The sequence below is a fragment of the Bubalus bubalis genome, chromosome 8, assembly GCF_019923935.1.
Source record: "Bubalus bubalis isolate 160015118507 breed Murrah chromosome 8, NDDB_SH_1, whole genome shotgun sequence".
In the NCBI taxonomy this organism is placed as follows: domain Eukaryota; kingdom Metazoa; phylum Chordata; class Mammalia; order Artiodactyla; family Bovidae; genus Bubalus; species Bubalus bubalis.
The window spans coordinates 101,712,882-101,737,700 of NC_059164.1; the positions used below are offsets into that span (position 1 = coordinate 101,712,882).

At 37.2% G+C, this 24,819-nt stretch overlaps 1 protein-coding gene across 5 annotated transcripts in view; it reads left to right on the forward strand.

Annotated features, from left to right (window-relative positions):
* Positions 1–24,819, forward strand: part of TRIM24 (tripartite motif containing 24) — a 113,639-nt gene that overhangs the window by 80,637 nt on the left and 8,183 nt on the right. For 2 of the 5 annotated variants that reach the window (XM_006043429.3, XM_044946931.1), the window contains exons 9-17: positions 2,012–2,280; positions 8,186–8,359; positions 11,915–12,088; positions 14,719–14,854; positions 16,914–16,986; positions 18,783–18,951; positions 22,014–22,342; positions 23,103–23,235; positions 24,242–24,316. In XM_006043429.3, coding sequence (XP_006043491.1) covers positions 2,012–2,280; positions 8,186–8,359; positions 11,915–12,088; positions 14,719–14,854; positions 16,914–16,986; positions 18,783–18,951; positions 22,014–22,342; positions 23,103–23,235; positions 24,242–24,316 — 1,532 coding nt within the window. The remainder of the gene's footprint in view (positions 1–2,011; positions 2,281–8,185; positions 8,360–11,914; positions 12,089–14,718; positions 14,855–16,913; positions 16,987–18,782; positions 18,952–22,013; positions 22,343–23,102; positions 23,236–24,241; positions 24,317–24,819) is intronic. The other 3 variants (XM_006043430.3, XM_025291593.2, XM_025291592.2) reach the window with 3 other exon arrangements.

Here is a 24,819-nt window from a genome sequence, read left to right on the forward strand (position 1 = left end):
AACCTCCTAATTGAAGTGTATCATGCATATAGATAGCTGCCCAAATTTGAAGTACTAGAGTTATCAAAAAGGGGGACTTTCGGTATCATTTGGTAACATCACATATCCTTGCAGGCAGTCCTTGTTACATTATGTACTATTAAAAAAAATCTTCAATTTTTGCCTCCTTTCTTAATTTCTCACAGGGAAATTATAGAAACAAAAATAAGAATTTCATATACATTCTTCATTAACCACCTTTTGGCAGTTTTTGGGCTCATTGACTTTGTTTCAAAATCATCAAATAGGGTTGCTCTCTCATTCTCTAAGCTAGATTCTAGGTAAGAAAGAACTGGCTGGAAAGAGAGCCAGAGCTCTCAGAACACTCCAAGAAAGAAAGAAATAGGCTTACATAAATCTCATCCATACGTGAGAACAGAAAGAATGGTAATAAGGTTGCCCTTTGAAGAAATGATAAGGTGACTCCTCAGCACAGTTTTGAAGTACATATTTATTGATTGATAAACATAGCCAGCAGCTAGAATCATACATATTCTCATCTATATAACTAAAAAGAAGCATCTTAATACAAAATATGTATATAACTATCTCTTACCCTATTCTACCCTCTACCACATACGTAGCTATACAGAGAATCTATCACAGTTTTATATCCATAGAAACAGTCATGTCGACTTATATGTACTTATAAGCATATCACTTAAAACATAGTCCACATGATGTAGACATAGGTAAAATTAAGAAAATATGTAGCTGTACACACATAAGTGAATATAGTTTAGGTAAATCTGAATCAGCAAAAACAAAAACACCTCTTACTTGTGAGGAATTTGTAAGACAGTATCCTTTACTGTAGGACTTTTCAGAGCTGTCATATATAGCTCTATAAATTGTCATTTAAAGTGAGATTGACATTTTAAATCTTCTAATAAGGATACAACTTTCCCAAACTTGTTTATTTACGGCTTCTGAGAAACATCTTATAGAAGAGTACAAGGGAAAAGTAATGTCTTGGACACGTATTCAGTTTAGTGTCTTTGTGACTTTGGATAAGTTGTTTGGTCTCTCTGAACCTTAGATCCCTTATCTGTACAAAGGATTTTAACAATACACATAGACCTCCTGTCATGGTACCTAATATGGAGTAAGTATTTAATGAATGATAACCATATCTTTAAGGATGCCTATGCTTAGTAAATCAGGAACTTTTAACTGAGTCTCTGCTATTGAAGAAATCAAGCTTTGCCCTACTCTTGTCCCAGACCTGTGAGAGGTACCCTTAATCTCTTTTTTAACAGTGTAGTTATAAAGCATGGTGTTCGCCATCAGAGAACTAACATAGTTTGCACCGTGAAGGTGTAAAGAACTAGCTGTTGTTGTCATTCAATTGCTATGTCACAGAGAGATAACTGAATCAGAAATACTCTGTGGTATTGTTCTCACATCCAGGGTCAGGTTTGCGTGTTTTGTTTTGATTATACAACAGCAGTTCTCGCAGTGTAGTCTGAAGCTCCTTCAGGTGATAATAGGTCTCCCTTTTCCAAGTACATACCCATATGTGGCTGGGTTTTCTGCGTGTATTTCTATTTAAACAATATATTAGATAATGCAGAAACAGTTATGAGGGTTCAGCTATTAAGCCAGACATTTAAAGAGATGTTTGAAAATATAAAATAGTGCCATTCTTCACTAAACTTTTTTGAAAATAAAAATAAGGTTTGTTTTTTTTTTTCCATAAAAATATGTTACTCTGGGTTGTCACTTTTAAATGAATTAGTATGGAAAAATGTTTTTTAATTCTCATTTCTAGTTTTGAATATGGTAGATTTTGTTTGATAGACCCTACATAAACAGAAACTCTTAGGAGTTTCTATCGTTAAACGTGTAAAGGGTTCCTAAGACAAAAAGAAGTTCCTTGGAAATCCTGAAAATGAGCAAAGATAGCCTTTTACAAAATATGGTATGTTACTATCAGAAAATCTTTAGAACTTAACTTTTTCTCTTTGATTAGGTTCTTTAGTAATTGAAGATAAAGAGAGTCAACCACAAATGCCTAAGCAGAATCCTGTCGTGGAACAGAATTCACAGCCACCAGGTGGTTTATCTTCAAACCAGTTATCCAAGTTTCCAACCCAGATCAGCCTAGCTCAGTTACGACTCCAGCATATGCAGCAACAGGTAATGGCTCAGAGGCAACAGGTGCAACGGAGGCCAGCACCTGTGGGTTTACCAAACCCTAGAATGCAGGGGCCCATCCAGCAACCTTCCATCTCTCACCAGGTAAATTTGGAAGCAGGCCTGTCCTAACTTAGATAACTATAGTACAATTATATTCAGCAGCTCCTAAAATAACCTTCCTCCATGATTTAAATATAAGAATTTATAAAACTTTGTCGCATCAAGGGTCCCTAATTTAACTCTAGTTCTTAGCCCTTCTGAAAAAGAAATTAATGGTTTATTCAGCTGGGACATCTATTCTCATCTGCTCTTTGTCATCTTTATAACAGAGGATAAATGATTGCATTCCTGAATAACCCATGCATATGATTGATGGGAAAGTTGTGTACCTGTAACTCATAATCATTACATTAGTGCTTCAGGATGACTGATGCTTCAGGTATCTGTCCTCTGTGAAGATGCAGCATTTAGAAAACCCACTGCATCTGGAAACTAGGACAGAATGAAATAGAAAAGGGTAAGGGTGTGGTTTGTTAGAAGTCTGCCTTTTTCAAACTTTATTTCTGAGCAAATGTTCCAGGCACCATTCTTTTTTTTTTTTTTTTCCAGTTTTGTCATCTTTTTATTTGTATTATTTCTTAATTCATAACAAAGATTTCAGTCACTTGTGGAGAAATGGGAAAAGCATGTGTTTATTTTCTACTTGTCCCTCTAAAGGGTTTGAAGAACATATGCATGTAAATTCTACTTGTGATGTAGAGTGAGTGGAAGAGTCTTCACATGTGTTCATATAGTCATAAACTCAACAGTACTAACAATACAGTAACAAGTTCACAGCATGAATCATGATCCTGTGGATTAATTACCGTACATTAGTTAAGAACACTTGCAATATTAGTATACATTTCTGCTGTTGTTATAGAAGAAGCTTCTATCCACTCCATTTAAGAGCAAGTCTTTTTTTTTTTCCGCCATGCACCATTCTTACTTTAATGCACAAAAATTGTCTCGTTATTTTCAGTTCCTTTTATTTATTAATTTATACTCCCTGTTTCTTAGAATTTGAACTGATTTACAGTAAGTGACTCAAATGAAATGGCACAGGGATTAATAAGTATCAGTAATGTTCAAAGCATGCAGAACTAGACTAAGAATTCTCATTATGCTTAAGAACAGGACTTAGCTCAGTTTTTGATCAACCAAACAAAAAAAGAATCAGGAATAATATCTATTACTTGATTAAAAGGAAACATATCATTAGAGGAGAAATTTTTTACCAGTGTTTTTTAGCACTAAGAGGAATGTATACATAATGCAGTTCTTTTATGAAAAAGCAATTAAATGGCATAATAGCATGTTTTGGTAGCAGTTATTCAAGACAGATGATCTTCACAGGAGACTTGCTTCAACCCTGAATAAGACTTATGGGCCTATGAATCCTGATTTTGTTAAATTGCTTCTGTGTAGGCCTGAGGTGATTTTATTTGTGATTTATGGCTGTCTGGTAATTTGATTAACAAGATATGTCAAATCCAAGAGAATATTAATTAGTATGACCAGTTGATTATTGCTCTCGAACTTTGTTTTAACCCAGGTTTTTAAAGGAAGTAAATAGCAAGCAATTTAAGAGGTCTTTGTTTGGTGAGTGTTCTGTGGGAAAAAATGTATACACTTTTGATCCCAGGAGTGCCACTGGCAGAGTTGAAATTTTGTTAAGAAAATGGAGAAATTCTTTTGTCACTCCCCTCCCAGACTACAGAGTAACATATTGCAGATAGACTGCAGAGCACCCAAATTGTTTTAGACATATATTTGATGAGGAAAAGAGAGAAAATATTTACTTACTGAGTGACTAGTGCTAAGCATTTACATGATTAATATTTATCTTAAGTATCTGAAAGATGGTAAAGTGATTTTTATTACTTTATTAACCTGAAACAGGATAAATCCATCATTTGCATTAATTCCCTTTTCATTAAAAGTGAAGAACTGAGGCAGTTACTAGATTCTGTGTGACTCAGTCACATTCTCAGAAACAGCTATTTATAGAAGCAGTAACCAAACAGAAGTGACCTCGATAGAGCCTTTAGCCTGCTTATCTCAGAAATTTATGTTTGATCTTATTATTTCTTTCTGTGGTATACTGCTGTATGATTGTATATAATGTACAATCATTATTATACAGCCTAATTTTCCCACATATCAACACATTTGACCCTTGAACAATTAATTCAGGGGTTTGAAGCACTGACCCTCCATATAGTTGAAAATCCACATATGACTTATAGTCAGCCACCCCCCGCCACCCGCCATGGTTCCTCCACATCCACTGCTCTGCGTCTGAGGATTCAACTAAACGCAGATTGTGCAGTACTGAAGTATTCACTATTGAAAAAAATCCTTGTCTAAGTGGACCTGCACAGTCTAAACCTGTGTTGTTAGGATATCAGCTGTAATTTTCTCATCTTTATGTCATTACGTTGCACACTGCTCTCTTTCTGTCTCCTCTCAGTGACCCCTGAGCCCTCTTCTAGTACTCTCATCTCTCATTTTTATCTTCTCTCTACCAAATATCTGCTCCTACATTTTTCACTTATCAGTTTTTTCCCTCTTCTTTAAACTTTTACACTGCCCTGCTTACCTGCTTCCTTAGTTCTCTAGCAGTTTATTTGCATGTACATCTGGTAAAATATCTATTTGTAGACAGGTGTATATGTGTGCCTCTTTGTCATACTCTACCTCTAGCCTGAAGACACAGGTCAGTTTAAAGGCCTGCTCTAAAAATCACTTACACAGGAGTTCCCTGTTTCTTCTTTCTCTGAAAGTAGCCATGTAATCTGAATGATTAAAGAGCTGGGTGATATAGAGATAGACTACATAGTTATATGACTGTGTGGTACAAACTAATAAACACTCTGCATCTCTTTATTGAGTGGTGTACAGTATACTCTGTCGTACTGCAGTGGACAGCTCGAAGTTTGTTAAATCTGAGTCTGTTATTGTATACCTTATGGTTCTCACTCCTGGGCCAGATTTACTGTTCTGCAGAGATACTCTCATTTATATGTATATACTAATTTTCCTAAACAGTGAGTGGATGTTACAAGGACATCTGCTATCCTTCACGGTTATACTGACCTAGAGTACAATTACCACCTATAATAATGAAAGTATTTTCTGTGAGGGTGAGGATAATGATGAATATGTGTCACTTTACTTAAGCTCTCAATTATTTCTCTATTCTCTCCCTTTTTTCCTTCTTGCAAGTTAATTCCATTTAATTAAAATAGCACTGGTTTTGCTCTTTCTTTTATGTTTATAACCAGTTTCTAGTCCTGTTCTTTCAAGTTACTTTTCCTGTCATGGGGTTCTTAGAAATTAACTCAGTCAATGATAACAGTTTAGGGAGGAGATAAAAATCAATCACCTTAGATCTTTCTACACTGGGCTTCCTTGATGGGAGAGTGGACATCCAGTTCCACACTGATTTCTCACAGGAGTATAGTACTCTGGCATCAAATGTCACTTTTTCTTTTTTTTTTTCCCCCCGGAATGTCATTTCTTGACTGAATCAATATATAAATCCCAGTCAGGTCAGGAGTAGGCAAAAGTTTTAACTGCTTTTGTTCTCCCTTAAAGATCATTTTGAGTGCTTTTCCACTTTTTAAAAAATAGTCTTTTGGATGAATTTAGAAGTTTTCCACTATACTTCCCCAATTATTTTTTGTTTGTGTTTCTGTGATATAAAACCCTTCCAGTGAAAAACTTTAATAGAAGAATCAAAAAGAATTGCTATGGCTTCAGGCTTCTGTAAAATTTTGGCATTTTCTCTTTTTCTCATATTTTTCTATTCTTCATCCACAGAATTTCCTTTGATCTTGGAATAGTGTCTAAGTCTACTTTTCATTAGGTCTGTAATTGCTGGTCACTCTTGTAAGTTACTAAGTGTAAACCCAGTGCCAGCTAATTTGCAGGAAAGGAGTAACAGAAGACCTTTACCCAGGAAAGGAGATAAATTCCAAAAATGAGAAAAAGAAAAGAACAAAAAGAGGGCAGGGCTACACTTTATAGCTGTCCGCCTTAAGATGTTGCTACTTCAGCTTTATAAATTCATTTATTTGTCCCCCCTTTGAATATGGGGGTTAATAGTTCCCTTTCTGAGAAGTTCTGGTCATATACAGTTAAGATAGCCTGAAAATAAGTATTTACTTTGCAATAATTTGCCAACCTTTTGTGGAACCTTGGTAACCAAGGTTACCTTTTTTGTGGAACACTGGTGTCAATTTCTAAGGATAGCATTTGTGAGCAAACTAAGCTTGTCCTTACCCTGACCTGTAATCAACCAATGCTGTCCTTGAAGGGTTTCCTTTCAAAATCTGTTTTCTTTTAGAGAAACTCATCCACTAAACTGTAATTAGTACCTCAACCCCCAGTTAAACACCAGAACATGTTTGACTAATGAAATGGCAGACTAGTGTTGGATTAAAACCATAGTGCTGCCTTTAATGAGTTGCGTGACCTTTTTTCTGGTTATCCCAGCTTTTTAATGCTTACTGTCCTGATTTGTAAAATGGTGGGGGTGGGGGAGTAATAAAGAGCCTCTTGATGAAAGTGAAAGAGGAGAGTGAAAAAGTTGGCTTAAAATTCAGCATTCAGAAAACTGAGATCATGGCATCTGGTCCCATCACTTCATGGCAAATAGATGGGGAAACAGTGACAGACTTTATTTTTTTGGGCTCCAAAATCACTGCAGATGGTGACTGCAGCCATGAAATTAAAAGACGCATACTCCTTGGAAGGAAAGTTATGACCAACCTAGACAACATATTAAAAAGCAGAGACATTACTTTGCCAGCAAAGGTCCATCTATTCAAAGCTTTGGTTTTTCCAGTAGTCATGTATGGATGTGAGAGTTGAACTATAAAGAAAGCTGAGCACAGAAGAATTGATGTTTTTGAACTGTAGTGTTGGAGAAGACTCTTGAGAGCCCCTTGGACTGCAAGAAGATCCAACCAGTCCATCCTAAAGGAAATCAGTCCTGAATATTCATTGGAAGGACTGATGCTGATGCTGAAACTCCAATACTTTGGCCACCTGATGCAAAGAACTGACTCATTTGAAAAGACCCTGATGCTGGGAAAGATTGAAGGCAGGAGAAGGGGATGACAGAGGATGAGATGGTTGGATAGCATCATTGACTCAATGGACATGGGTTTGGGTGGATTCCGGGAGTTGGTGATGGACAGGGAGGACTGGTGTGCTGCAGTTCATGGGGTCACAAAGAGTAGGACATGACTGAGCAACTGAACTGACTGAGGGGAGTAATAATAAGATAACATATGAAGTGCCATTCGCAATGCCTGGCATGTAGTTTGATCTCAATAAGATCTAAAATTCACTCATTTTTAAATGTTGTTAATATCATGTGTTTTCATTATTAATATCTGCGTAGAGTACAGACCTTAGAGTTCTGCACAGACCTTAGAGCCAGAGAACTTGGCTCTAAGATTCCTTCCTATCTTTGCTAATCTTGGACAAGTTTCCTTTTCTGTAAAACAGAGATAATCCCTGCCTCAGAGGAGGATCTTTGTGAAGATTAAATGAGTTAACACATGTAAAGCATTTTAACTAGTACTGGACATGTGATAACTACTCAGTAACTATCAGTAATTATTATTCTATCATTTTAGATTTTAAGAGGGCAATTCTTTGCAGAAGATAGTCATCTGGGACTTAGGGAATCCCTATTTCCCAATGTGGTCTAGATTTAACTCTGATTGGAAAATCCTCTCCCAATGGTCTTTTCCTAGTAAAACTTCTTTACTTTAAATGCTTATTCACATTCTGGGCAGCTGTCCCCTCCCCCCATACCCTTATTGTAATATTAATAAATGATTCATCTGTGGCAGAATTGTTTTCTTTCTATAAAAGTTATAAAATAGAGTTCTCTGTAATTCGTCTTTCAGGAGCTGACTGCCACTGAATTGATACAATGTCTTTTTTCCAGCAACCTCCTCCACGTTTGATAAATTTTCAGAATCATAGCCCCAAGCCCAATGGGCCAGTTCTCCCTCCTCATCATCAACAGCTAAGATACCCATCAAACCAGAATACGCCACGACAAGCAATGAAGCCCAACCCCTTGCAGATGGCTTTCTTGGCTCAACAAGCCATAAAACAGGTATGTGTGTTTACTTCTCCACAGGTGCTTGTATTTCTCTCTGCTTCCAAATCATATTGAATTTATGGATAGAGCAATAGTGATGAAGAACAAGAGTAAGCTGTTTTCTTTTTTTTAATAAATGTGAATTACAAAGTTTTTTACATAGAGACCTAAAGAGACAAAGCTAGGAGAAAAGATCTCGATGCTTTGTAATTAACAAGAAAAAACCAAGCTACTTATACAGAAGTAAAGGCCCAGAATAATCAGTGAGTCATGGGTATGAATTTTTCAGTATTAATGTGTGTAGCTTTTAGGTGAGTATGGAAGTATTCTAACAAATACAGATGGCATACCTCAAAAGAGACCAATCATTGAATCTTCATAGTGTTTCAAGGAGACTTCTTGGAAACAAACTTAGTATCACACAGTTTTAATATGAAGTATTAAACAGTGTGTGTGTGTATATATATATATATATCTGTATATAAGATTATATTGTATTCAGTATTAAACAGGATACAGTACATATACACCTGATAAAGCTTAATATTTAAAGTTATACATTAAAGTTTAGGAAGTTTAATATTTATATTCTTAATATTTTCAGGTAATATGTTTTTTTAGGAATTACTGTTTTAAAAAGCTAAAGTTCTCCCAGCACTTTGTCTTCTCCAAGTACTTGTATCAGGTCTTTCCAGCTTACAACTAGCAGTTTGATTTTAGTTTAATTTTTTTTGCCAAGACCAAAATAAAGAATATGATGTTATTCCCCATAATTCTGTAACATTCATTTTAATCAAATGATTTTAAAGTAATATTCTAAAAGTACACATGCTGTGTCTGTGTGTTTTTATAATTACTTTGATATAAATTTTCTAAAATGACATTTTAATTATTTTCAATACAATTTATACCTATCTCTCCTTCATCATTAGAGATGAGGTGAAGAGAGACCAAGCTACAGTTAGATCTTATATTCTGATTATTTTCCTAATACTTTTGTGGCCTTGTACAAGTTTACTCTCTTAAATCTCATTTGCCCCCTACTATAAAATGAGTTTGTACCTTGCAGAGTTGTGCTGAGACTTAGATGGTAGTGTGTATAACAGCACCTAGCACATTCTGGGTACTCATATTTATCTACCTCATAGCTATGTAACATGGGTTTGATCCCTGACTTGGACGATCTCACATGCACTGGAGCAACTAGGCCTGCACACCACAACTGTTAAGCCTGTGCCCTAGAGCCCAGGAGCCACAACTACTGAGCCTCTGTATATATAGAATTTCACTTGTTTATTTTTGGCTGTGCTGCCTTCACTGCTGCTCGGGCTTTTCTCTCAGTGTGGACAGAGGGCTACTATCTAACTGCAGGGCATGGGCTTCTCGTTTCAGTGGCTTCTCTTGTTGTGGAGCACAGGCTCCAGGGCAGATGGGCTCAGTAGTTGTGGCTCCTGGGCTCTGGAGCGCGGGCTTAATAGTTGTGGTGCACAGGCTTAGTTGCTCCACGGCATGTGAGGTCTTCCCAAATCAGGGATCAAACCCATGTCTCCTGCACTGGCAGGCAGATTCTTTACCACTGAGACACTAAGGAAGCCCTCTGTTTATTATTTTTAATGGATAGACACACACTCTAAGAATGTTTTTAAAAATCTTTTCTAGTCAAAAGTCTAAACATGAATAAATGAACAAACTAGGAGGGAAATATAGTGGAGAGTTTGTTTTAATAGAATCGCTTAAATTATACTGGTACAATGGAAATGCTTTCTGGCTATTAAGAAAAGGCAGTAATCTATATATGATCTTCTAAGTATATATGGGAAGAAACATCGAATTTGTGTGTGTGTGTGTGTGTGTGTGTTTTAATTTCATATACATAGAAGAAACCTGGAAAGATACACATGAACTGTAACTGTGCTTGTTCTGGGGTGGAAAGAAAGAAGAGAGAGACGGATGGATGGATAGGTGTGAGGGTTGGTTAAGTTGGCATTCATATTCACAGAGTTTTTTACTTAGTTTTTTCAGTGAAGAATATAAATTAGATTTTTCAAAGTTAAAATATTTCTGTCATTGTCACTCTTTATTGTATCATCCCTATATAAATGATACGGTGTTTGGGAGTTTTTTCCTTTGCGTAGTCTTAAGATACCTCTTAGTTGCTTTTTTTCTCCCCAACTATTTTATCATAAAATTTTCAAACTTAGTTGAGAGAGTTGTATAGGGGACAGATTGCTCTATTTGCTGTCTCCTTTGTTATCTGTATCCATTTATCCATTCATCCATCAGTCAAACCTTCTTACTTTGATAGGTTTTAAAGTAAATTTTAGACAGCAGGTGTACAGTTCATCTCTGTATACTATAGCATTCCTAGTTTTAATGGGTTTATCTCAGCCTGACTTCCCTGGTGGCTCAGGTAAAGCGTCTGCCTCCCATGCTGGAGACCTGGGTTCAATCCCTGGGTCAGGAAGGGCCTCTGGAGAAGGAAATGGCAACCCACTCCAGTACCCTTGTCTGGAAAATCCCATGGACGGAGGAGTGTGGTAGACTCCAGTCCACGGGGTCGCGAAGAGTCGGACACAACTGAGCGACTTCACTTTCACTTTGTTTATCTCAGCTTGTAACAATTTTCTCAGATGTTTCTTGATGCTTAGTTGCCTGTTTGTATATAAGGAATGGGTGTTTTTAAAAAAACTGAAAGCTGGGATGTGGGGCTAATGTTTAATGCCAAATTTTGCTCTTGTATGAGGGCTCCTTGGCATGTTTATTAGAGTTACTGATGTCACTGTCTTTAGGTAATGGCTCAGTTCCCAAAAGATGTCTTTGTTTCATGCCTGAAATGCAGGGTCTGATGCCCGTTGAAGCTCAGCATTCAGTGTGTGTATGGTTTCTTAATTTTCATTTTTAGTGTAATACTTCTGCCTTCAGCTGAGCCTGGTGCCCATGAGTCCAAAGACACTGTTTTACCTATTCTGGAAACTTAATTTCCAGTCTTCTTCTGTGGAGGTGAAAGAAGTCCTTATTATTTGGGGGTAGCTAGAGTAGGAAAGGAACATAAGATTTGATCCTTTAACAGACTCTCAACGATCATCCTGTTTTTAGTTCTTTGTCTTTAGGGTCAATGTGTTGTTTTTAAAAAAAAAAAAAGTTCCCTGAACTGTAGTTTTAGTCTCAGGTCTATTAGATGGGGACAGAAGGAAAGGTGTGTTTTCAGTCCTCCGTCTTTGTTTGTAGTTGCTATGTACATGTTTAGATTTCTTTTCTGATATGTATAGGCTTTCCAAGATCGGGTGCTGTGGTTTTCTGGTGTATACTGTTGTCTTCTGATTTCTTCAGAAATCAGAAATCTACTGATTTCTGGGAGAAATCAGTGCTTTTTATTATTTATGTTTGGAGAGAATTACTGAAAATTATATATACCAGTGTCCTCTCCCCGTTCCATGAAAATTACAGTTGAATTCAAATAGTAGAATGTGTCTTTTACTTTGTCTTGTACCTGGAACAGGGATTAGATGGACATTTTATGTAACAGGCTTGCTGATAGGCAACCTTTCTTCTTCCTTCTTGCTACCACAGTGGCAGATCAGCAGTGGGCATGCGGCCCCCTCGACTGCCAACAGCACGTCCTCCACTCCCTCCAGCCCCACCATTACTAGCGCAGCAGGGTATGACGCAAAGGCTTTCGGCTCACCTGTGATTGATTTGAGCTCACCGGTGGGAGGTCCCTACAATCTTCCTTCTCTTCCAGATGTAAGTAAACACAAAACTTCCACTAAAGAATCTGTTTCATAAATTTTAAGTGAACTTGAATCTGGTGAAAGGCCATGGTTATGTTGGATTATAGGCTGTGTGTTTGTGTTTGGAAGTTGTTTTTATCCTTTAGAAATATTGTGACAGCAGGAATCATAAAAAGATTAGTATTAACACTTAAACATACTACAGAATGTCTTTCAGGGCACTGGAGTTAATGTGTTAGTAAATGAATGATTATGGTGATTAATTATGGAATGTAAGCTAGGGAAGGAGGGAAGTGAAAATATGGGAGAATTGCTGGAATGTGATTCATTAGAATAGGGTTAGAGAGCAAGGCTAACATTTAAGACGTCAGAAGAGCTGGAGACAGGTTTAATGAGAAATGATAACATTTTACTGACAAGTGCAGTATTACCTCTGATTTCTTTTTTATTTAAATTAAATACATTTGCCTCTAAACTGGTTGTCAGTATGACTTTTTAATCAATCTGTTTTGGGACTTCCCTGCCAGTCCAGTGGTTAAGACTCTGCAATTCCAATGCAGGGGATGTGGGTTTGATCCATGGTCTGGGAACTAAGATACCACATGCCCTGTGGCATGGCTCAAAAAAAAATATTTTTTTTTAAGACAGAAAATATATCATTGAAGAAACAAATCAATTACACAAGAGTTGATATTTGTTTTACCTTTTTTCATCCTACAAGCTTAGGTAATCACTTATGCAAACATTAAGAACTTTTAAGAAATCTTGTAGGATTGTGAAGGAAATCTAAAATGTTATATTATTTACTTTTTCAAATTACTGAGATGAATTCATATTTCCTAAAAGTTGAATCATTAACCTTACTGGAGTTACTTCATTTTTTAAATAATTGTATATAATTTAGACCGGTAAAGCTTATGTATTTTATTTTCATGCATAGATGATAGGAAAACTTTTGTTCATTCCTATAATTTTATTTTAGCTTTTAGGATTCCTCCACAGTGTAAATAACTTTTATATTACATTAAGATCTAACAAATCTAGTCAATCCAGTACTTATTGCACTCTGGCCATAAGTATTGTATTGGCCAAGGTAGTGCCCAAAGAATATTAAAGGAAAATAACCCCATTTACTTCCCTCCTCCCCCAACTGACAGAGGACCCACAGAAAGTAAAATTTCCTCTACAGCCCTCAAATACAGATGACCCTTTGTGTACCAGCCTTTCTCAACTGAGATTCCTCATCTGAACCACAAAAGAAAGAAACTGCTTTGAGGGACTGTTTGCTCAGTCCTTCCAAGGTTTGTTCATAACTAGGACCATTCTGGGAGAAGGCAATGGCACCCCACTCCAGTACTCTTGCCTGGAGAATCCCATGGGTGGAGGAGCCTGGTAGGCTGCAGTCCATGGGGTCGCACAGAGTCGGACACGACTGAGCGACTAAGCTGCAGCAGCAGTAGCAGTACCATTCTAGATGCAGAGGCAAGAAGTAAATTCATTATATACAGTCTATGCCCTTGGAATGTAGGACTTAATTTTCTTGAAGAATCTTGATTGAGAAAGGCTGGAACTATTAAGCTGGATTTTAATCACAAAGACATTTTTAGGAAACAAAGGGTATATTTAAGCATTAAAAATATTTGCATCCAAAGAGAGTTAGGAGAGGGTTGGATTGGGAGTTTGAGATTAGCTCATGCAAACTGGTGTATATAGAATACACAAGCAACAAGGATTAGCAACAAAGAACTGTAGCACAGGGAACTATATTCAGTGTCCTGTGATAAACCATAATGGAAAAGAATATGAATAATAATGTATATATGTATAACTGAATCACTTTTTTGTACAGCAGAAATTAGCAAAACATTGTAATTCAATTATACTTCAATAAAAAATAAAATTTAGAAAATTTGAATCTAAAGTATTAAAGTCTTAGTAGAAATTTATCAGTAGTTTGGCTTAGCAGTTAATTACTTATAAACGTGTAAAGCAAGAATCTACAGGGGATCAGATTTTTCCTACCAAACATTAATAATGTAGTTAAATGAAGTTAATGTTCTCGAAATGTGTGATGTGTGGACGTGTTTCATCTATCTAGTGCATAACAGAGCATGAGTTCTCGAAGTGTGGGCCAGGAACATGAGGGTCTGTACAACCTTTTCAGAGGCTCTACAAGGTCTTCCCTGTGTAAGAACCAGATTTTCTTCATATTCTTTAGCCACAATCACACATCTGAGCAGATCGAGAAAATATATCAGATTCCAGGTGGCTGTTATAAAGCCAGACACTAAAGAAATTTTTTAAATGTGAAATTATGCTATTCGTCTCAACAGGTTTTTTTTTTAATTGGTACTTCTATTATCTTTAAAATTTTAAAAATAATTTTGTTTTCACTTTTAAGGAGGTAGCACACAGTATTCCTTTCTCCTGGCTCATGAGTTGTGAAATAGTGTGACCTCAGTATATTTACTACGATGAAGTATTAAGAAGTATGAGAGCTTTTTTCCAAGAATGTTTATGGGGAAAATATACATCAGAACTTCTCAAAAGGATATTTGCATCTACTAAAGTTTTCTTGTAAATTTAAAATAGCTTTTAACTTGCCAAGTCAGAATGCCATGAAGTAATTTCTTTTCTTACCAGATTGACTGTTCAAGTACTATTATGCTGGACAACATTGTGAGGAAAGATACTAGTACCGATCATGGCCAGCCACGACCACCCTCAAACAGAACTGTCCAGTCACCGAATTCATCGGTGCCATCTCCAGGCCTTGCGGGTAAAGTGGACTTGTAAAAATTTTACTAGTTTGTTTTTTTTCAGTTTTTACTTATTAATAATAAAAGGATCGCCCTCCACCTTCCCTTTTTCTCTTGGGTGATTAAAATGGATCTGTGTTTTAAGTAATCTTTGAAATTATTGTACTTTCAAAGTGGAAAGCAAAGGTTACGCCTCTCTACATTTTCAGTTTCAACAGAACTTAGAGGCACCATAGCACACACTCCTAGGAGGAAATTGCTATTTTACTTTCTCTTTTAGACAAGTTGCCTATAGTATTTGTCCCTTTTTGTGTAGAATTTGCCTAGACTTAAAATGTCTCAGTAACACTCTTTTTGTTGATTGCTCCTACCCTGGTTTGGTGTTTGTGTTTTAAGAATTTTGGACAGAACTACTTATTTCCTCCAAAAGAGAAGCCCTCTGACTAATGCTGCTACTCCCAGCTGCTAAGTCACTTCAGTCATGTCCGACTCTGTGCGACCCCAAAGACGGCAGCCCACCGGCAGCCTGGTGGCTCCCCCATCCCTGGGATTCTCCAGGCAAGAACACTGGAGTGGGTTGCCATTTCCTTCTCCAATGCATGAAAGTGAAAAGTGAAAAGCTACTCCCAGAGACCTTGGAAAATTAGATGCCTTAGACCAAATAAGGAAAGAGGAGACTCTCTTATGCCATTAACTAGTCCGACATAATAAAGCAGTTTTAGAATTTTAAGAGAGATACTTATTTAAAATGTAAACAAACTGAAAGGAAATTGTTGACAAAAGATGGCAGAAAAACTGTTTAATTATGTAGCTGCTGCTAAGTCATGTCAGTCGTGTCAGACTCTCTGCGACCCCATAGACGGCAGCCCACCAGGCTCCGGTCCTTGGGATTCTCCAAGCAACAATACTGGAGTGGGTTGCTATTTTCTTCTCCAGTGCATGAAAGTGAAAAGTGAAAGTGAAGTCGCTCAGTCGAGTCCGACTCTTCAGAGCCCCATGGACTGCAGCCTACCAGGCTCCTCCATCCTTGGGATTTCCCAGGCAAGAGTACTGGAGTGGGTTGCCATTGCCTTCTCCTAATTATGTAGCAAGTTCATACAAATGAATAAGGAAAGCACACAGTATTACCAAAGGACCCTGCAATGTGTGTGCTCAGTCGTATCCGACTCTTTGTGACCCCAGGGACTGTAACCCACCAGGTTCCTCTGTCCATGGGATTTTCCCAGCAAGAATACTGAAGTGGATTGCCATTTCCTTCTCCATGAGTAGATAACTCCCTAAAGAGGAAATAACTCCCTAAAGTGAGGGGGCAGGAGGAAGAAAGATGCATGGTTCCATCTCACTAGTAGTCATTATGAAATCAAAAGATATGATTTCTAACTATTGAGTAAGCAAAATTTCAACAGTGAAAATACTCATTGATAAGGATGTAATGGGAGGAATGCTCTGATACATTGCTGGTAGGAATATAACTTGACACATTTCTGGAAGCCATTTTAGCACCATTACTAAAGCTAACTTTATTCAGTACTGACTCTGTGTCCAGCACAGGGCAAAGTACCATCTACACATTGCTCCAGTGTCTTCCATTAATTAGTCTCTGTGTCGATTTCTTTCTTGGACTGTTTTTATATCAGCCCTACCAACATTTTATTGTGCTCTGCAGCTTTTGCTGGCATTAGTGTCCTCACTAAGCTCCTACCCTGGTTACTCTCATGTAGAACACTGAACAGTGTTTGGAGACATTTCTGATTCTTACACCCCTAGATGCTGTGTATGTAGAGATGCTACTGGCATCTAATAACTGGTCGAGGCCAAGGGGGCTGCTTGGCATCCTTACAATGCACATACAGCCCCCACATCAAAGAATTACCTGGCCCAAAATGTCAATAGTGCTGAGGTTGAACAGCCCTGCTACTTCAGGGCACTCCAGCTCTGCTGGGAGTTCAGCAACTACTTTTTGTTTTATATAATTTCATTATGTGTTTCCAGTTTCAGTGTACTACTAAGTGAGAACATTCATTAGGATTTAAATACAGATATTCATTTTATGAATGTGTACAATTTCTTCCTCCTCAGGACCTGTTACTATGACAAGTGTACACCCGCCAATACGTTCACCTAGTGCCTCCAGTGTTGGCAGCCGAGGAAGGTAAACGGACTCAACTTACTGTCCCGTGTATAATAATTATGTATTACATGTTAATGAAATCAGTTAATGGGTTAATCAATTTTGTATCTTTATCTTTAAAGATACAAAAAGATTTGTGCATGTGTTGAAAATTAGAAAATCCATTTGAGTTTAGCATAATAGCAAAGAAAAAGCAGAAATGATGTATGTATAACACACTGCACTGTGTAGGGACATGCACAAATAAAAACTTAGGGAAAAAAATAACTTTATACTAAAATTTGTGTTCTGACTTTTCTAAATACCTTGCATTGAATTTGCTTTAAAACAAATTAATTTACAGTTGTTGAAATTGTATTTTAACTTCTGTTACACACCACTCATACTGCTTGTAAATTTCTCATCAATAGTGAGCCCAATTCTTACTTTCCTAATCCTATGGAGGAAACATACTCTGAAGGGGAGACAATCAAAAGACTGACTCAAGGTTGTAAAAGTCTTACCAGACCCACTCCCACAATTTACATTTTAAGATAATGGGATTAGAACTAACAATAGAAAGATCTTACCAGACCCATTCCCACAACATACACTGCAAGATGACAGGATTAGTCAGAAGGTTCTTAAGAAGGAGAAACATGTCCTCCAGTAGGATACACTGTTATATAATTATTGGTACAGTAAAAGTGAAGTCGCTCAGTCGTGTCTGACTCTTTGTGACCCCGTGGACTGTAGCCCACCAGGCTCCTCTGTCCATGGGATTCTCCAGGCAAGAATACTGGAGTGGGTTGCCATTTCCTTCTCCAGGGGATCTTCCCAACCCAGGGATCGAACCCAGGTCTCCCACATAGCAGGCAGAGGCTTTAAACATGCCCTTGAGCAAGATGAGTTGTTTTGTTGTGTAATCATTAGCTCTGGGCTTAAAGAAAAAAAATAGTTCTAGGTGAGTGATCACACCATCTTGGTTATCTATTAAGATCTTTTTTGTATAGTATTCTGTTCTAATTCTGTCATCTTTAAATGTAAATTGTGGGAGTGGTTCTGGTAAGACCTTTACAACCTTGACTGTAATAACCAATTGAAAAAGTATACAGCTCCCTTGCTAAGACTAGTGAGGAGGCACTGTCCTTCACCCTTCTGATGTCTGTATCAGAAGCTTTCTCTGTCCCTTTTTATACTGTAATAAAGCTCTGCCACACACAAAAAAGTTTTCTGTGACTAAGATGCAAGAATGTAGAAAAAAAAAATTTGTCTTTTTCTTTTCCTCAGGAGTCCCAGACCCCTTTCGCCTCCTCAGGACCCCAGACTTCTTATCAACCTACCTAAGAATTAACTCTCTCATACAAATGAATTATGTCCCTAGTTAATTCTCTTCACTCTTTGTGACAGTAAGTCATTAATATGAGCCTAGAGTTCTCTTTGTCACTGACTAGAGAAGGAAATGGGAAAGACTAAAAAAAAAAACGCTAATTCTAAGATAGTTCTAAGATCTGGCTGCCTAATTTTACAACCTTAGAATATTGAAGTCAGTTTTAATTCAGGATTTATTTAAATGTATTTAGGTATCTTTCCAGGTATATAATGTAACTATTTAGGTAGATTAACACATAGAACATTTTTTATACATAAATTAAACTATTTTGCATACAACAGATGCATTTCAGTTATGTATCATTTTTGCTGATGTAACATAGCAAATCTTCACTGCCATGAAGATACAGCATTATTCCCATAAAGCTATTGTTATACCTCTTTTTAAGATACTTAAGATAGCTTTCTTAGATTTTGTTTTCTTTCCTTTTTTCTTATATTTCTAGCTCTGGCTCTTCCAGCAAACCAGCAGGAGCTGATTCTACACACAAAGTCCCAGTGGTCATGTTGGAGCCAATTCGAATAAAACAAGAAAACAGTGGACCACCTGAAAATTACGATTTTCCTGTTGTAATAGTGAAACAAGAATCAGATGAAGAATCCAGGGCTCAAAATGTAATTATGATTGCAGTACTACTCCTACTTGAGGGATAAGATGAAAGGAACTTTTAAATAAATTGTAGGAAATAAAAGCTATTGTATTTAAAGGCAGGAAAATAGTCAACTTAGAGGTTGAAAACTTTGAGGAAATCTCTCAGTATATCAAAACAAGAGGCTTATTAAATGAGGAGGTTGGGTATTTTAAAGAGAGAATGGAGTAAACTACATGGAAGGTAATTGTCAAAGACATACTACATGGAAACTTCTGTAACTGAAGGGCAGTACTAGTGAGTAGTGAAAGTCGCTCAGTCGTGTCCAACTCTTTGTGAAAGCTGCTCAGTCGTGTCCGACTCTTTGCTACCTGAGATTCTCCAGGCCAGAATACTGGAGTGGGTAGCCATTCCCTTCTCCAGGGGATCTTCCCAACCCAGGGATTGAACCAGGGTATCCTGCCTTGCAGGCGGATTCTTTACCAACTGAGCTATCAGGGAAGCCCAACTGAAGGGCATGAGCATCTGAGTTGTAAGGGCCTAGCAAGTACCAGAACAAGTAAATGAAAAAAAATGCAAGTCATATATACCATCATCAATTTTAGAATGCCAGTATTTTAAACCAATTCTAAAAGCCTCCAGAGGAGAAAAACACCTTACATACTGGATCAGACATTTTAATGTCACCAAGTCCTCCACAGACTCTCAAAGGTGGAAACCAATAGAGAAATATCAAAATTGTGAAGAAAGATATTTTGTAGGGAGAATTCTGTACCCATTCAAATGATTATGTATAAAGATGAAATAAACATTTTTAGACATGCATGCGGAGTCTCAAAAATTTAATTCCATGTACTCATTCTGAGGAAGATATTTGAAAATATGCTTCATCGAAAATGAAGTAAACTCAGGAAGACATAGAATTCCAGAAATAGAATCTAACACAGAAGAGAAGCAAAGAAAAGGATAGTTAGTCCCCAGTTCAACAGCTCCTCTTGTATACCCTATAGGGGGACAGAAGACTCCATTAGGGATGTGTGAAGAGGGAGAAAAAAACTTTGACAGTATCGAGAAGCATTTTATAACCCTGTTGGAGATTGTGAGAATAACTTAGGGATAGATATCTAGAAAAAGAAGCAAATGGATTAAATTTTAGAGTAAGGTAATTGACAGTGACAGATTTTATTTTCTTAGGCTCCAAAATGACTGCAGATGGTGACTGCAACCACAAAATTAAAAGACAGTTGCTCCTTGAAACTAAAGCTATAACAAACCTAGACAGTGTATTAAAAAGCAGAGACATCACTTTGTTGACAAAAGGTCTGTGTAGTCAAAGCTATGGTTTTTCCAGTAGTCATGTATGGATGTGAGAGTTGGACCACAAAGAAGGCTGAGTGCCAAAGAATTGATGCTTTTGTACTGTGGTGTTGGAGAAGATTCTTGAGAGTCCCTTGGACACAAGGAGATCAAACCAGTTGATCCTAAAGGAAATCAACCCTGAATATTCATTGGAAGGACTGATGCTAAAGCTGAAGCTCCAGTACTTTGGCCACTTGATGCAAAGAGTTGACTCATTGGAAAAGACCCTGATGCTGGGAAAGATTGAGGGCAGGAAGAGAAGTGGATGACAGAGGATGGCATCACCAACTCAATGGAAATGAGTTTGAGCAAGCTCTGGGAGATAGTGAAGGACAGGGAAGCCTGGTGTGCTGCCATTCATGGGGTCACAAAGAGTTGGACATGACTTAACTGACCAACAACAATTACTGACTCATAGTAAAAAACAAAAAGTTAGACAAAAGAGGAAGTGATCATAGTACATACTGTGGTTTTGCAATGAACAGTATATAGTCATAATGATATAAATAAACACCGAAATAAAAAATTTAAGAACTAAATATAATCAAAATATGACCTGAACATGCATTTGACCAAAAATTGATTTTTCAGGATACTTAGTACAGCAGTGATACTGACCAGTTAGAATAAATGCTGCTTATAACAGTTGTACTTGCCCCTGCCAACTAAAAAGAAATCAGTGCTTAATAAAACTATGTTAAGAAGATGGCATAAATGGTGTGTTAAGTATAAGGAGGATATGGAGAGTCAGGAAGGAAAAATCTAATCTTGCGTAGTATGAAAAATATATACATGTGTAATAAAATAGAAAATGTTTAAAATTTAAATCTGGAAAACTACAGTATAAGCATACTCTTTAGAAATATAGAACTAACTAGCATAGAAAAAAGCTAAATAATTTGAAAATAATTACCTCCAAAGAATATTAGAATAACCATGCCCTTAACTGAATCTGCATTTTATTACTTAAGAATTTATTTTAACATTTAAAGGAAATAATAGATTTAGTTCATAATTTTAAATTTTCATCATTCTAGGCTCCAACATAAAATTTAGGTTCACCTTAATGTTATTAATGGCACGTGGAGAGGTGAAATTACCGATAAGAATTAAAGCAGTATACCTTTCTATGAATGATAAAAAAAAAATCTACAGTAGGAATGTTTTGTGTTTGGGTATAATTTGAATTAATGTCTCCAGTAAAATGTATTTACAGTTCACATGGTTGACTTCTACATTAACCACCTATTCTGCCACTTCTGAAGCCGTCAAAAAGATTTTTCCTTTTCCTTTTATCCACACCCCCTTATTGCTGCTGATCTTCCATTTGGAAGATGTTTTTCAGTAGAGGTCCATGTCTTCTTTACTATTAGGGCCAGTTAGCAGTAAACAGTCTGCTCTCCTGCAGTTTCATGGACTCATTTGAAATAACCAGGTGCTCACTCCATGGGGTCGCTGAGGGTCGGACACGACTGAGCGACTTCACTTTCACTTTTCACTTTCATGCATTGGAGAAGGAAATGGCAACCCACTCCAGTGTTCTTGCCTGGAGAATCCCAGGGACGGGGGAGCCTGGTAGGCTGCCGTCTATGGGGTTGCACAGAGTCGGACATGACTGAAGTGACTTAGCAGCATGAGTAAGCAAATTGCAATCCAAAATTGCAGTAGTGCTGATAAAGAATGGCAGTTTAAGAAATCCATATACATAGTTACCTCTTTCCATTGCAGACCAACTATCCAAGAAGCATACTCACCTCCCTGCTCCTAAATAGCAGTCAGAGCTCTGCATCTGAGGAGTCTGTGTTGAGATCAGATGCCCCTGACAGCACAGGAGATCAACCTGGACTTCACCAGGAAAACTCCTCAAATGGAAAGTCTGAGTGGCTAGATGCGTCCCAGAAGTCACCCCTTCATGCTGGGGAGACGAGGAAAGAGGATGACCCCAATGAGGACTGGTGTGCAGTTTGTCAGAATGGAGGGGAACTCCTGTGCTGTGAGAAGTGTCCCAAAGTATTCCATCTCTCTTGTCACGTGCCCACTCTGGCAAATTTTCCAAGGTAAGATGGCACTTGCTTCCCTTGCTTACAATTTTTCACTATAAATAATAACAGCAATGACATTTGATCCTGTAACACAAAACCTTTTTTTTTTTTTTAAACACAAAACCTTTATAAAAATTTAAATAGAAATCCACTTGGCATAAATTTATACCCCAAAATGTTCAGCATAGGGTTTTCCATACCCTGTCTCCCATTTCCTTTGCTTCTCTCATCTCTCAAAAACCTAGTCTGTTATGTCAAGGAAAAAAACATCTGGCACTTTAAATTATTACAAGGGAATTACCATGAAGAACAATGGTTCTTATGCACAACTGTCATAATTTAGTGCATCTTATTTGCCAGGCATTTGAGTTTTATTATTTATAAATATCTTCAGTAAATTCTTAGACCTTATGAGATGATAATAATAGAGAACAACCATTGTATAATTTCAAACTTAATCATTTGGGGGGAAATGCCATTTGTGCCTCACATCAGCCATAGATTAATGTGTGTGTTTGTTTTCTTTTGTGTGTATATTTCATGCCCCCTTCACTGGACTAACACACCCCTTAGGCCCATGAACTGTATTCTTGTTGGTAAGCTCTCAGCATGGTGCCATGTACATAGGAGATAGGTGGTAAATCCTCAGTGATTAACAGTTACACCAAATAAATAATTCTGCATTACAGATGGCACGGAGCAGGGTGGGAAAGGGAGGTAGTGAGGAGAGGAGTGATGCAGCAGGAACTCAGTCAGATACTTCCTCCCCCAACAGTGGAGAGTGGATCTGCACTTTCTGCCGAGACTTATCTAAACCCGAAGTTGAATATGATTGTGATGCTCCCATTCATAACTCAGAAAAAAGGAAAACTGAAGGCTTTGTCAAACTAACACCAATAGATAAAAGGGTAAGTTTCCAGCCTAGACTGTTAAACTTAGTTGTTTTGGTTAGACGTCCCATCATTGTAATGCAGCTGTGCCATCATCAAAGAAGTGTATCGTCAACTTAGTACTTTTCTTCCACAGAATACAAGAATCTTAAATAATGGCAGATTATAACTTATTTAATGAAGTAAAATAGCGATGCTATATATACATTTCCTAGAAGCTTAAAATACAGTAATTGAACACGGTAGACTATATATCCTTTATGTGGTCTGGACTTTTAAATTTAGCCTACCTTTAATAAATTTCAGTTTTATTTTCTACTACAGATATGTTTTCTTCCTTGGAATTTGTTCAGAATTGGCAGCAAAAAGATGGGTTTTTGTATTTACTCTTCCTGGAAATAACTCATTCTTTCACCCAGTGGTACTGGATTTATACCTTAAAGCTAGCTAATGTATTTAACCTTATTTATTACTAAAGAAGCTCCTTTGCTAATTTATTAAGTAGAACAATCAGTATGAAAGTTGTTGTGCAAGAGAGGGCTGAAACATGCACTACCACTGAGACACGGTGGTTACTGGGGTAGACTTGTAAGCAGAGAAATAACAGAGTGCATGACAGAAACATCTGCATTCAGAGAGGGGCCTTAGGACCCAACACCCCATGGATAGAGATCCACCTGGATCGCTTAACACCTGGATGTTTTTTTATTGATTATGAGTCATTTTATTGACTGTGAGTAATTCAGTATAAAAATTGCAGAGATAAGTGGAAATAAAAACTTCAGATAGTTTTCTAGTGATACTGTTTTTATTTCTGTAAAGACTGCTCTCATATGTTACATGCACCCCAAAATGTCAAACAGTACACTGTAGCAAATGATTGGAAAGGACATCAAAGCTCTAAGTATCACTGTTTTTTGTATTCATCTGGTTTTAATTTCCATTCTGGTACTTTTAGATCTATTGCTACTAAAAATTAGTTGTGACTTCATTATTTCTTATTTATTTATTTATTTATGCTTAGAAGTGTGAACGCCTACTTTTATTTCTTTACTGCCATGAAATGAGCCTGGCTTTTCAAGACCCAGTTCCTCTGACCGTAAGTATTAATGGTGCACTAAAGTATTAAAATGCATTTTTGTACAGTGGGATGGTTTTTCTGAAACTTGATTTATGAGAATCTAGTTTCTGTACCATTTTTCAACAGTAAATTTCTTACATTAATCAAAATCTTAAAACTTACTGCATTGTTGTTGTTTAGTCACTCCCCATGCTCTTCTGCCCATGGGATTCCTCCAACAAGAATACTGGAGTGGCTTGCCATTTCCTTCTCTAGGAGATCATCCCAACCGAGGGATCAAGCACGCATCTCCTGTATTGGCAGGCAGATGCTTTACCACTGAACCACCTTGGAAGCCCTGTTAATACATACTGAATGCTTTAATCTTGACTACATTGTAATGTTAACTGCTCAAAAACTTCTGTTCTTTTTTCATGTATTCTTTCTTCTCATGTATTTTACTTACTATTCTCTGGGATGATTTAAATCAATTGTTTCTCTCAGGAGTTTTAGGTGTATATATATCCTAAAGCTATTGGGAA